The sequence below is a fragment of the Scleropages formosus genome, chromosome 10, assembly GCF_900964775.1.
Source record: "Scleropages formosus chromosome 10, fSclFor1.1, whole genome shotgun sequence".
Lineage (NCBI taxonomy): Eukaryota > Metazoa > Chordata > Actinopteri > Osteoglossiformes > Osteoglossidae > Scleropages > Scleropages formosus.
The window spans coordinates 26,897,000-26,909,207 of NC_041815.1; the positions used below are offsets into that span (position 1 = coordinate 26,897,000).

General features: G+C 53.1%; 1 protein-coding gene across 2 annotated transcripts in view; it reads left to right on the top strand.

Annotated features, from left to right (window-relative positions):
• Positions 1-1,939: 1,939 nt before the first annotated feature.
• The window catches only part of spsb4a (splA/ryanodine receptor domain and SOCS box containing 4a), a 41,053-nt gene continuing 30,784 nt past the window's right edge, over positions 1,940-12,208 (top strand). The window contains exons 1-2 of one of the 2 annotated variants that reach the window (XM_029255809.1): positions 1,940-2,058; positions 8,528-9,405. In XM_029255809.1, coding sequence (XP_029111642.1) covers positions 8,700-9,405 — 706 coding nt within the window. In that variant the 5' untranslated portion in view covers positions 1,940-2,058; positions 8,528-8,699. The other variant, XM_029255810.1, reaches the window with a different exon arrangement.

The window sequence follows — 12,208 nt, forward strand, 5'->3', positions numbered from 1 at the left end:
CTCAAGTGTGTGGGTCCTCTCTCTGTGTTTATTCTTCATTTGTCCTCTGAGTGTGTGTCCTTTCATTGTTTCCTCTCCATGTGTCCTGTTTGTCATCTCAATGTTTCTTCTACATGTGTCCTCTCGGTGTGTTTCCTTTCCACGTTTCCTCCCAGCGCGCCCGTCCTCTCCGTAGCCGTGTCTCTCATTTGCTGACCCTCAGACCGAATCGCATCCAGCCCGAGAGTTTTTTTCTCTCCGTTCCCACACACCCGAGTGTTTTGCCCTGAGAGGGGTGTCGTCATGCGCGGAGACACGTTGCGCTGTTGGTCCTCCGCTTGGCCTAGCGTCGGGGACCGTGCGCCTAAGTCCCCGTGCCTAATATCCAGCCCCCAACACGATGAAGAGGCTTTGCAGAGGGAGGCCTCGTGCTCGGGAACTACACTCCTGCTGGGAGATTTTCATGCAAACCCCTCTCTTCCCAGGATGCAGTGGGGGGGATTAGAGGTGGAAACATCACGAGCGAAGTATAAATATAAATATGAATATGAATATAAAGCAGTGGAGACACGGATGGGATGTCTGGTCCTCACCGGCTCCTCCTCACTCCCGGCCCGGTTCTGCTCGTCTTTTCAGTCGTAATCGCGTGGCGCCGTGTCCGACGCGTCCTGTGAAATCGCAGTGGCGATGAGCTCGACGGGGTTCGGCGAGCCTGTTTCGTATCTATTTTTTGCCATCTGCGGCTTGTGTCTAATTTAGCTCCGAATGAAGATATGTGTTAGCAGAGACAAACGCATGAGGTAAAGGAGTCAATCATAAATAATGTACAGATCTGCATCCTTCAAATTACATGGAGGATTGAGAGCTCTGTGTGTGTGTGTGTGTGTGACTGTACACTATGTGACTATATGTCTGTGTTTTGTGTGTATATTTGACTCCTTGTGTCTAAGTGACTGTAAATGTGCGTGTCATCCTGTATGCGACTGTATGTGTGTGACTTTGCACTTGTGCTTGTGTGTGTCTGCGTATATGTGAGGCTGCAAGTGTGACCGTTTGCACTTGGACACAGACTCCGTGTGTGTATGTATGACTGCCTGTGTACGACGTGTGCGACCATATCATATGTGTGTCTTGTGTGTATATGCGGCCGCTTGTGTGTGAGCGTGTACCTATGTGTGTACTGTATATTACTGCGGGTGAGAGAGTGACTGGGGGGGCTCTCAAAAGAGTTCATGGGAGGGGGGGGCGTTTCCTTGTCCTCCTGACCCCCCTGTCCCGCAGCGATGAGATCAGCCCGATAGGCTTCCACCGACTCACAGTAACTCCATTCAACCCCCCCGAACCCCACCCCACCCCCGGCAGTGGGAGGGGCTGGGGGGGGGTGGGGTTGCTGCCTGGGAGCTCCGTGTCCCGCCCAGGGGGGTCCAGCTGTAGAAGAGCCCGGGGAGAGAGAGAGAGAGAGAGAGAGAGAGAGAGAGAGAGAGAGAGAGAGAGAGCGGGGGGGGGGGGGGGGGGGGTGAAGGCGGCTCGTCGCGTCACACTCATTTTCGGGACTCGGAGAGACGCTGTGTTTTTAACTGCAGAACGACCGAGACAGCAGCGTGTGCGCGCGCTCGCGGGCGTGCATGCGTGTGTGTGAGCGCACTGACTGCTCGGCTCGCGCGCTCCGGCCGTCCCGCAGAAGCCCTCCTTCGCTTCCCTGCCAGATGTGTGTGAGTGCGCGCGTGTGCGTGCGTGGGTGGGTGGGTGTGTGTGTGTGTGTTGGCGTGTGCGTGTGTGCCCCCAGACGCCGCTGTTCGCCGCCCCGCTGATGTGCCGAAGCTCCGCCGGTTCGATGGCCGCGCTCCACACCTCCTGATCTTCTCGCAGGTTGGCGGTCGGAGCGGGATCTCCGCGCGGAGTTGGAAACAACTGGAAAGTGGGGGACCAGCAAGCTGCCGGGGAGGGGCGATCGCGGAGGACAGGAGCGCAGGCAGCTCGCGGCCCGCGGCGAACGACAACACTGTATCGCACCGTCTCCTTTGTTTCTTTGTTTCTCCTGTCGGGAATGTTCCACGCACGGCGCGCGCGGCTCTGATGGTAAGACCCGTCACCGGACCCCACACCCTCCTTCCCGCCGCCGCCGCTCGCTGGAGACACAGGAGCTGCGCGCACGAGGGGACGCTCGTCCTCGCCGTCATCCTCACGCTCGTCGCCGGCTCGTGCGCCACCACGTGCTGCGCGCGCTCCTCCGGCTCTTTGTTCTCCTCGCTCTCCTCAGCATCCCGGTGCTACGGGACTCCCTCCACCCCCCCCCCCCGAGGTGGGACCCCGATCCGTGGCGACCGGGTCCGCTCGCGGGGACTAAACAAAACAACAGTGCGGTGCTCTGCTCATGTTACTGTGGACCGCTGTTGGACCGCGTTCTGTAGGACCGTCTCAGTTATTGCGCCTGGACAGTTGGGATTTTTGTTGGACTGCCGCGGGACTGTTTGGGTTATGGCTGGACCGCTGCTGCTGGACTGTGATATTGCTGCCGAACCGCGGTTGGACCGTTGATCTTCTGTTGGACTGCTGTTGGACCTTTGTCCTCGTCGCACCGGGTCTCAGCACCTCTGCGTTCTCTTTACTGCAGGAACTTTAATGACTGGACGTTTTTGAACTTATTTTGAGCGCCGTTGCAGGTTGGAACCGAACCCATATCCGGCTGGTTGCGAACGGTCACCCCGAACACACGACGTTGCCGGTACCACGTGATCAGTCTCATTATTTACCCTTTACTGGGCTATTATGTTAATATGGAGTGGGAGGGGGGTGAAGGTTTGATACCCCCCCGGCCCTGTCAGAATAGTTGCTGTTCGAGACTTCGAACTGGATGAATTTATCGATCGCTGATGGGGGTTGTGGGGGGGGGGGGGGGTGCAAATGGGCCGCGACTTTGACAACTGAACGTAATTGTCGTTAGTTTACAGGGAGTCAGTGCTGCGTGACGGATACGCCCCCCCGAGCCGATGGAGGTGTGGGTGCGCGCGCGTGGGGGGTGTCGCTGTGGTGGATTAATTAGAAAGAGAATCGCTGGTAAAGGTGCCTGATATTTAGTTTCAATAAATAATTTATGTCTCTTTCCTCCGAAAAATCATATTTATGTTTCGTAATACGCGTCTATAAACTCTGTCTCACTCAAACCGAAAAATGGGACGTTCAAGTCGTGTTTTACCATGGTAAAACATATCCCACCATCCGAAGCGTGTGTCCTAGGGACTAGCAGGTAGCGCAGTGTTCAGGGTTGAGCCTTGTCACACGGCTGCTGGTTCGAGTCCCCTTTCCAGCTGTAATACTTACGCTGAACCAATGCAGTAAAAATACCCTGCTGTAAATGGGTACAGCACTGTGAAGTTATTTACTTTCATTTACCTGACGCTTTTCTCCGAAACGGCTTACTATGATAAGCTACTTTTCTACAATTATTTCCCTTTTATGCAGTTGGGTAATTTTACTGGAGTAATTCAAGGAAAGGTTTTAACAGCTGGAGGTGGGATTCGAACCTTCGACCTTTGGCAGTTGTAACTGCTAGGCTACTTACTGCTCGTTATTATCTAGTAGAAGCCACATTAGGCAAACGAGTGCTATAAATAGTTAATAATACTTTTATCAACTTCTCCCCTTACTCATTTGCATGCGCAGGCTTTATATTACCGGCATGTTATTATATAATTATATTATGATATTTGATACTATTGATGATACTGTGAAATATAATCCAGGTAGTACAGTGGAAGGCAGGTTTCTGTCTGACCTTTCAGTGTTAAATAAATAGATGAATAAGTCCACCCCACCCCCGCCACCCAGGTCCGAGTCACGTGCCGTTGTTTTGGGAGCTGCCGGAGTAGCTCCGTTCCGCAAACTCATTCTTTCACGAGGAATAATCGCGTCACGCTTCCGCACATCCCCACCCACTCGCCCCCCCCCCCCCCCCCACGCGTTACAGTGCGCGACAAAACAAAGTCCCGTTTGTTTCCTGCGCGCGCAATACTGAGCGCGGGAATCATGAATAGACGCGGAGGTGGTATTTGGCGAATTATGTTATGTGATACGCGGGAATGTCGGCCACCTTTGAGGAGGGAGAAGAAAGCGACACAAAATATCCAAATGTAGCCTTTTGCAGGGAAGCCTCGTGCTCTTTATTAAGAGCAACAAGAAGGACAAAAAAGACTTAAGTTTTCATATGTAAATGTGGGGAAAAGTGGTTCTGACTTTTCCGAACCACCACGGCTCAGTCACCACTCCTCCCCTTCAGTGCATTAACCACTTTTTGGGAGATTCGAGCTCCATTTATGTCTAATTACACCTATAACTGTCACCACATCTGGCAGATCCTGCTCTGGCAGCTGAAACTCAACTCCTGCGACAGGAGTCCCTTTCTAGTTCTGACTCGTGTTAGCCCCCCCACCTTGAGGGACGTGGAGGAATGGGCTCAGAGTGGGAATCTGAGAAATAAAACAAACAGGGTTGTAAACAACAGATGGCTCCTCTGTGTCTCCCGGCAACCTGGACCCGTTTGCCCTTGAGGAGTGGGAGCGGGCCGCGATCCAAAGGTACCGGGCGACCCAGACCCGCCACCGTGCCAGGATCCGAGCGGGATATCGACCGCGAGGGTCCTTTCAGTACCGCGGGGGGGTGGGGGGGCGTCACCTCGAGGTGTACAGGGATTAACTAGGCCGCTTTACCACAAAACTACCATTCTGGTCGAGGTCGAGGCACCTGGGAGGAAGTGGGGAAGTGACTCGCACCCCACTTCCTTGCTGGGGAAGAATCCAGAGGACTCGACAGTACAATAGTTGTGCCCTTTAACCCTATATTTAGCAGATATTTCCACTGTATGCTTTTCATATCTGCCTGAAACCAAGACTTTTGAATATATTTCTGTGGTTTCTTTCAAGTCATCTAATCAGCGCCCCAAAAAGTGATACTGTTTTAAAGCGTGGAATGTCCTCCTTAATGCTTCTTAGGGCTCAGCGCTGTAGCTTGTGCAGTCTGAGATTAAATACTTTAAAGCAGATGTCCTCTAGAGTGGACAAAAAAAAGAATGGCTGGGTCTCAGGAGGACTTTAACGATGAGAACTGGCTGCCACATGGTGCGGTTTTGAGCTAAAGCCTCAGGCCCGGTATTCACAGGTTGCTGCCCCCCCCGCCTCTGCTGCGTTGACCGTCTCGACCCAAGGCTGCGGTCCCAGACGCAACAGCTCCGCCCCTCCCTGGGGATGCTTCCAGGCTCGGCCAGTGCTGACTCAGTGATTTGACGGCGCCCAGCCTGGGACTCGCCGGTACCTCCCCTTGTGGGACGTGTTGGCAGCAACACGGCTGGGTGGCTAAAGGACGAACTGGAGGGTCAGCGCAAGGGTGCGGTTCTGCTGTTGTACCGGTGCTCAAACTCCGTGGCTTCGGTTAAATCATTACCCAAATTGCAAATAATGGTCCATTTAATACAGTGGTGCCAATGATCAAACAGGAAGTAGGAGGGAGAACAGCTTCACACACCTTTGGGTGTCTTTAGTACATGGGAATTGACTCAACCTTGTGGGGTCGTAACCCTTCTTTTCTGAGCTTGCCAGCTCCTCTTTATGTCTGTTGCTGCTACAGCGGTTTGATTACAAATAATGTTGGTTTCAGTTTGTTTGTCGTGTCAAATTTCTCTGCGGTCAGTCGGCGCTGTTTGAACGGGTTCCCCTCCTCCGATCCGCCGGGGAGGATCAGGGGGGTCAGGGTCGAGGAGTCGCCGAGGCGACGCAGCCCCCTCCCACACTGCTTTTCGAGGGGGTGTGGGGGCAAAGTGCACCGCTTCCCCCATCTCCCATTATGTCCACTGATGAGGGACGGACTGCTGAGCGCTGGCGTCCCGCTGTGGGGTCTGGGGGTCAAAGGGACTGAAAGCAGCACCACTGCAAGTAAATCTCCTACTTTCAGATGCTCTGAAGCAAAAGTAAGGGGCATTGTGGGAAATGGGGCTTTGATCTCAAATGCCTTCATCTGGGGCTTTTTTATCGCTCTCTTTCGGCGCGACGGACCAACAGCTGGTCAGGGAGCAGCTCGGCTGTGGAATTTTCCAGAAAGTTTTACCCTCTGTTTGTACGGTTTCCCCCCCCAGAGACATGTCAGAGGTGCCCTGTGTGCAGTTGATCGGGGGGGGGGTGTTAACACACGAGAAGGAAACACGCACACACGCTGAGATGCGGTTTCCCGGCGTGTGTGAAGTCACCCTGTGCGGCGATGTTTCGGTCCGTCAGGCAAGTGTTTCTCACCGCCAAGTGCCAAACCGCGCTGTTCTCACTCAGCCACCCCCCCACGGGGTGGATGACATCACCGCGGGGCCCGGCCAGCTGTCGTCCCATCCGCAGTGCCAGGTGTCAGCTGTGGCGGGTGCCCTTCCCTGTGACGTGTCCGTGGATTCAGGACGGTCGCGGGACAAGACCTCGGTCAACACGCGGTTTGTTTGCACGACAGACGAGTGGTCAGTGGGTGTGACTCCTTCACAAAGCAGAGAGTGCCAGTTGGGGTGGAGATAGGGAACAACTGACAGACACACACACACACACACACACCGGGATGAGCTGGGTCACGGTCCATATGTTCTCGGTGACACGGCTCTGACTCTCACGCCTCCGCCAGTTGGGTCACGGGTCCATATGTCAACGGTTGCGCTAGTTCCTTGATCCGGGTGCCAGCTGGTTAGGAAGGGGACCTGAAGCTGATTGACATCACTTCACTCTGAGAGCCCCGTCCCATCACGCTCGAACCCGTGTCCAGACATGGAGGACAGGAGCCCTTCTCTCGCTCGGTACCATTTCCTTAGTCACATTGCAGCCAATCAGTCTATTGCTGGAACAGCAGGTGGCGCAGTCATCAAGTAGGAGGTGGAACTGGGTTCGAATCCCACCTGCTGCTGTAGTGCCCTTTTACCCTAAATAGATACAGTGAAAATTACCCTGCTGTAGTAAAGGGCGAATCATTGCAAGTAGATCAGTGTGGGAACCTCTCACTATAAGTCACTTTTGTGGGGGTGGGAATCATGAGAAAAATGAAAATTATAATAAATTATAAAAGAAGATGCAGGAATTAGTAAACACAGGAGTGGAAGATAATGAAACAGTTTTTCGGAAACTGTTATGGTAATTTTGCTGTAATGAAATGCTTGCGGTTAATAGCTCCTGTGCTGGCTGAGTGGAGGGACCCGGTACCCGGCTGGAGGAGCAATAAGTGGAGGATGGTGCTCTCGGGGGGGGATGAGGACAGGGGTGGGAGTCTGGAGCATCCAGGTGGTTGTGGGATCTGCAGCGTGGAGACCTTGGGAGCCGTTGGAGACGGAACGGTGAGCCCATGACCTCCTGAGGCCGGTTTAGACCGGTTCTCCCAGTCTGCCACGCAAGGAGAAACATAACCCTCGCTCGCCATGCTGGGGGGTAACTCGACACCGGACAACAACGCGTCCGCTGTCCTCCTGTCTCCTCTGGCGAATGTAAAACCTGGTGACTCAGGGGTATACCTGGTTTCCCGAGGACCTCTGTACCGTCCACTGCAATTACCCTGTTTACCCTGTTTCTTTATACTCTGAAATATGTGGAGGGCTGCTTAGTTGCGAATCTGTCTTTCACTCTCTCACACACTCGCACACACACACACACACACGAGCGGCAGCTGTCTAGCCTTCCTTCCTGTTATTCAGTTCCAGAATTCTCTTCCGAGAAAACGACTGACCTCATCGTGTTCTGGTCACGAAAATATGCCTGACAGTGTGTATTTATTGCGTGTTTATTGCGTGTTTATTGCGAGCTTGTCTTTTTGTTTCGAAAAGAGAAGCTTGTTCCTCGAAGGCGATGCGGAGCGATGGATGGCCGGTTAATGTTTTGCCCCGACGCGCTAGTGCATCCATGTATGGTGTGTGTTATTGGAGCGTTGGCGAAAGGCGGTTTGTGGCGTGTGTGTCTGAAAAATTTGCGCGTTTTGCATGTGAGCTTTTTAATTTTCCCGGTGCCAAAGCAGTCGTTCGCCGCAGCGGGAGGCCGATTTCATCTGCTTTTTTTGGTCGTGTTCCCAAGTTTTGCTGACGGGGCCGTCAGACTTGTTTCCTAAGAGCTGCGCACTCATCGCGGCGCCCCCTGTCTGCGGGAAAGGGGAGGGGCCGGGTTTTCCCCCCTGCGCAGAAGTGTTTGTGTAGCTGGGGCTTCCTTTGCACCTGGTAGATGTGTCTGCTTTATGCGACTGTTTCTCTGTGTGTGTGTGCGTGTGTGTGTGTGTGCGTGTGTGACCGTCCAGCGCTTTACTGGAAGGGGGGGTCTAGCCTTTCATTGGGGGAAGGACATTAACACAAGACCCTCCATGTCCCTGTAAGTCAAAGGAAGTGCCCGTCTGCTCCACCGCCACCCGCTTGTCCCGTAGTGTCTGCCGGTGTTTTTGAGGTTTCCTCCGGTACCGCGGTTCATGCCCCACTCCCACCCCCCCATGCAGTGTCCCAGAAGGAGCACTTCATGTCTGCTTCATGTAATAAAACACTTTTCTGCCTCTCTTCCTAAAGGAGAGCAGCTCCTGCGAAGGAGGCACAAGCGTTGCTGGGATACGGTGACTTGGCTCAGCGACCCCCGCCCCCACCTGTGACACCGTGCCCCATGAGGTAACAGCAGCCGTGAAACCGCACGTGGACCCACGCGCACCGCCACCCCGACCGCGCTCCCAGCGCCGGCGCCGCCATGGGTCAGAAGATCTCCGGCAGCATCAAGTCGGTGGACGTGCGCGGTGAGTCGGGGCTCCGTCCTGCGAGGCGGGAGCCGCGGGGTCCTGACTTCTTCAAGCCGGCCCGCCTGGACCTGCTGCTGGACATGCCGGTGGCGCCGCCCGACCTGCAGCTGCGCCACGCCTGGAACGGCGATGACCGGTCACTCAACATCTTCGTCAAGGAGGACGACCGGCTCACGTTCCACCGGCACCCGGTGGCGCAGAGCACGGACTGCATCCGCGGACGCGTCGGCTACACGCGGGGACTGCACGCCTGGTGCATTCACTGGCCGGCGCGGCAGCGCGGCACGCACGCCGTGGTGGGCGTGGCCACGGCCGAGGCGCCGCTGCACTCGGTGGGCTACACGGCGCTGGTGGGCAGCAACGCTGAGTCGTGGGGCTGGGATCTGGGCCGCAACAAGCTCTACCACGACAGCAAGAACCTGCCGTCATCGGCGGCGCCCACCTACCCCGCCTTCCTGGAGCCGGACGAGTCGTTCGCGCTGCCCGACTCGTTGGTCGTGGTGCTGGACATGGATGAGGGCACGCTGAGCTTCATGGTGGACGGCCAGTACCTGGGCGTGGCCTTCCGGGGGCTCAAGGGCAAGAAGCTGTACCCGATCGTGAGCGCCGTGTGGGGGCACTGCGAGATCACCATGCGCTACATCAACGGCCTCGATCGTAAGTGCGCCGCTGGGGGGCGCCGTGTCGCCCGTGACCCCGGCCTCGCTCATTTGCATGTTTTCTCCAGCGCCAATTGCGTCGTCCTCCCTCCCGCGCGAGCTGAGAGGAAGGAAACCGTAAAGCGTGTGCCGGCGGCGGGGGAGGGGCAGCTGCTTGTGTGTGTGTTGCAAACGTTCCCATAAAAATAAGATGTGACCCCTTCCAACGTCCAACAATGGAGAGCTCTGCCTCATTAAAAAAAAAAAAAAATAAAAAAGCAATCATTTTGGCTCTTTGTGGCAGCAGGTGGCGTATTGGTTAGAACTGTTGCCTTACACTATGAGGGTTGTGGGTTCGAATCTCTCCTCCTGGTCTGTGTGCTGTCTATTTAAATACTCTGAACTGATACAGTAAAAATAACCGTATAAATGGGTAAATCAGTGCAAGGAGCTAAGTGTACAAATCTCACATTATAAGAGGCTTTGGAGAAAAGTGTCGGATAAATGAATAAATAATAACATTAATAGATGTTGCTCCTTTCTAGTGGCTGACAGTCACTACTTCCTCTATAGTACTGATGAAACACAAACCCTCTTTGTTTTCCATGTTTCCAGTTGTGACTGTGAGAGAAGTGATGTCCATAAAGAGCACTTCTGTATTATTACCATGGTATTTCCCGAATCTCTGAGTGCTGATCCTCCCTCCGAGTCTCTCCCATCCATTATTTACATTTACCCATTTATCTGACGTTTTCCTCCAAAGCGACTTAAAACGTTAAGGTACCTGTAGTTATTTACCCCGTTTGTACAGCTGGGAAATTATTATTTTCTGTACTGGGGCAATTAGTAGGTGGTACTTTACTCAAGGGTACTACAGCAGCAGGTGGGATTCAAACCTGTGACCTCCAATTCCACAAGTGGCAGCTCTAACCACTGCGCCCCCTGCTGCCCTCCCCCATCAATGACCTCTCTGTCGTTGTTCAGGTGATGCCAGGAGCCTGAAGTCCAGTGGAATTACTCTGTAAATACTACGTCCGAACCCTGCAGATAGCGGTCGAGGACGGCGTGTTGCAGATGACCGTACGCGGGACGAGTTCTGATAAAGCACCGTGACCTAACGTGGTTATATTGGAAATCCGCTGCAAATTGGATTGGCTGCTGTGTTTTTACGGGAAACTCCAGTTTGCTGCTAATTCGATGCGCTCGTGTGCTCGGGATGCGGTGACGCCGATGAGTCTGGAACGCGGAAAAACACCGATCCGTGGTGACCGTCACAGTGACCGTGTTCCCCTCCTTTTTGAACAGCAGGTGGCATCGTGGTGAGGGTCACAGCACTGCAGTTGAAAGGCCCGGGTTCGAATCCCGTCAACTGCCGAAGTACCCTCGATCGGGGTGCTTATCGTGAATTGATACAATAAAAACTACCCAGCTCTATAAATGGGTAAATCGGTGTAAATACCTTAACTTTTTAAGTCACTTTGGAGAAAGTTTTGGATTAAAAGAAAACAAACACTAGTTGTTGGTTTTGTTGGTGCTTCTCCTTTTTCCTGGTCCTCTCGTGGTTCTTCTGTGTGAAGTAGTTCCCATCCAGTGAACTTGTTACACAAGACAAAAAAGCCGGACGGGGGTCAGTCCAACGCGAACGCGATGTTCGCAACCCGGTGCCAAGAACAGTGCAGTCTGGCGGGCGTCCCGGCCGGCGCCGCGAGGCCCTCGACGAAGGCCCGGGGCCAGCAACGCTTCGGCGGGACCGCGGAGCGACGGGACGGGTCGTGTTCCGAGGGCGGGGGCGTCGCACGGTAACACTCGCGGGGACATACAGTACACACACACACGCACACACATGCGCGGTCAATCTGTAACGGTCCCGTGGGTCTTCCTGGAGTGTGTTTACTGCGTCGTTCGCACCCTGACGTCGGGTCTGGCGCGCGGTTGTGTGTGGCTGGTGCAAAAAGCTCTGGGTTTCTTTCCAGGCCAGTATGACCGGGTCTTCTAGACTTTTTTCGTATTATTTTCTTTTGTTTCATTAGGGTGGGGTATGTACACAAACTTGGATCCAAACACTTTAAATTTTAATTTAATAAACTTATTACAGTTATTAATTTTGCTGACACTTTTCTATGAAGTAACTTGCAGTATTAAGCTACTTACCCATTCATACAGCTGGGTAATTTTACAGGAGCAATTTAGAGTAAGTACCTTGCGCAAGGGTACTACAGCTAGAAATGGGATTCAAACCTGCAACTTTCAGGTCTAAAGACAGCAGCTCTAGCCCCTACACTACCACTTTTCCCTTACGTGTGATACCTTAATATTTTACTAGTGTCACTCTTTTACAGTTATATTTGGTGGGACCCTATATTAACAAGTAATACTAGGACACCAGGTTTAGAGCCTTCCCCTTACATTATGAAGGTTGTGGGTTAAAATCCCTGCTTCTGGTTTACATGCATATATTCATTTTTCTTTTCTCCAAAGCGACTTATAATGTTAAGTTACCTACAGTTATTTGCCTATATATACAGCTTGATGAATTTACTGGAGTAAATTCGGATTAGGACTCTCAAGGGTATTACAGCAGTAGGTGAGATGTGAACCGATGACCTCGGTATCCGAATGCATCAGCTCCAACTACTATGCTATCAACTGTGTATTTGTTCTGAGTTCACACGGTTTTAAAAGTTACCTTGCTGTGTTTAAGGGTAAATCAGTGTAAATGTCTCGCTCTTCAAACCTTATAACCATAAGTTGGTTTTGAGAAAGTTATAGTCATATTTATGTATAAATAATAATACATGATCACATTTCTCGGTAATCTATTT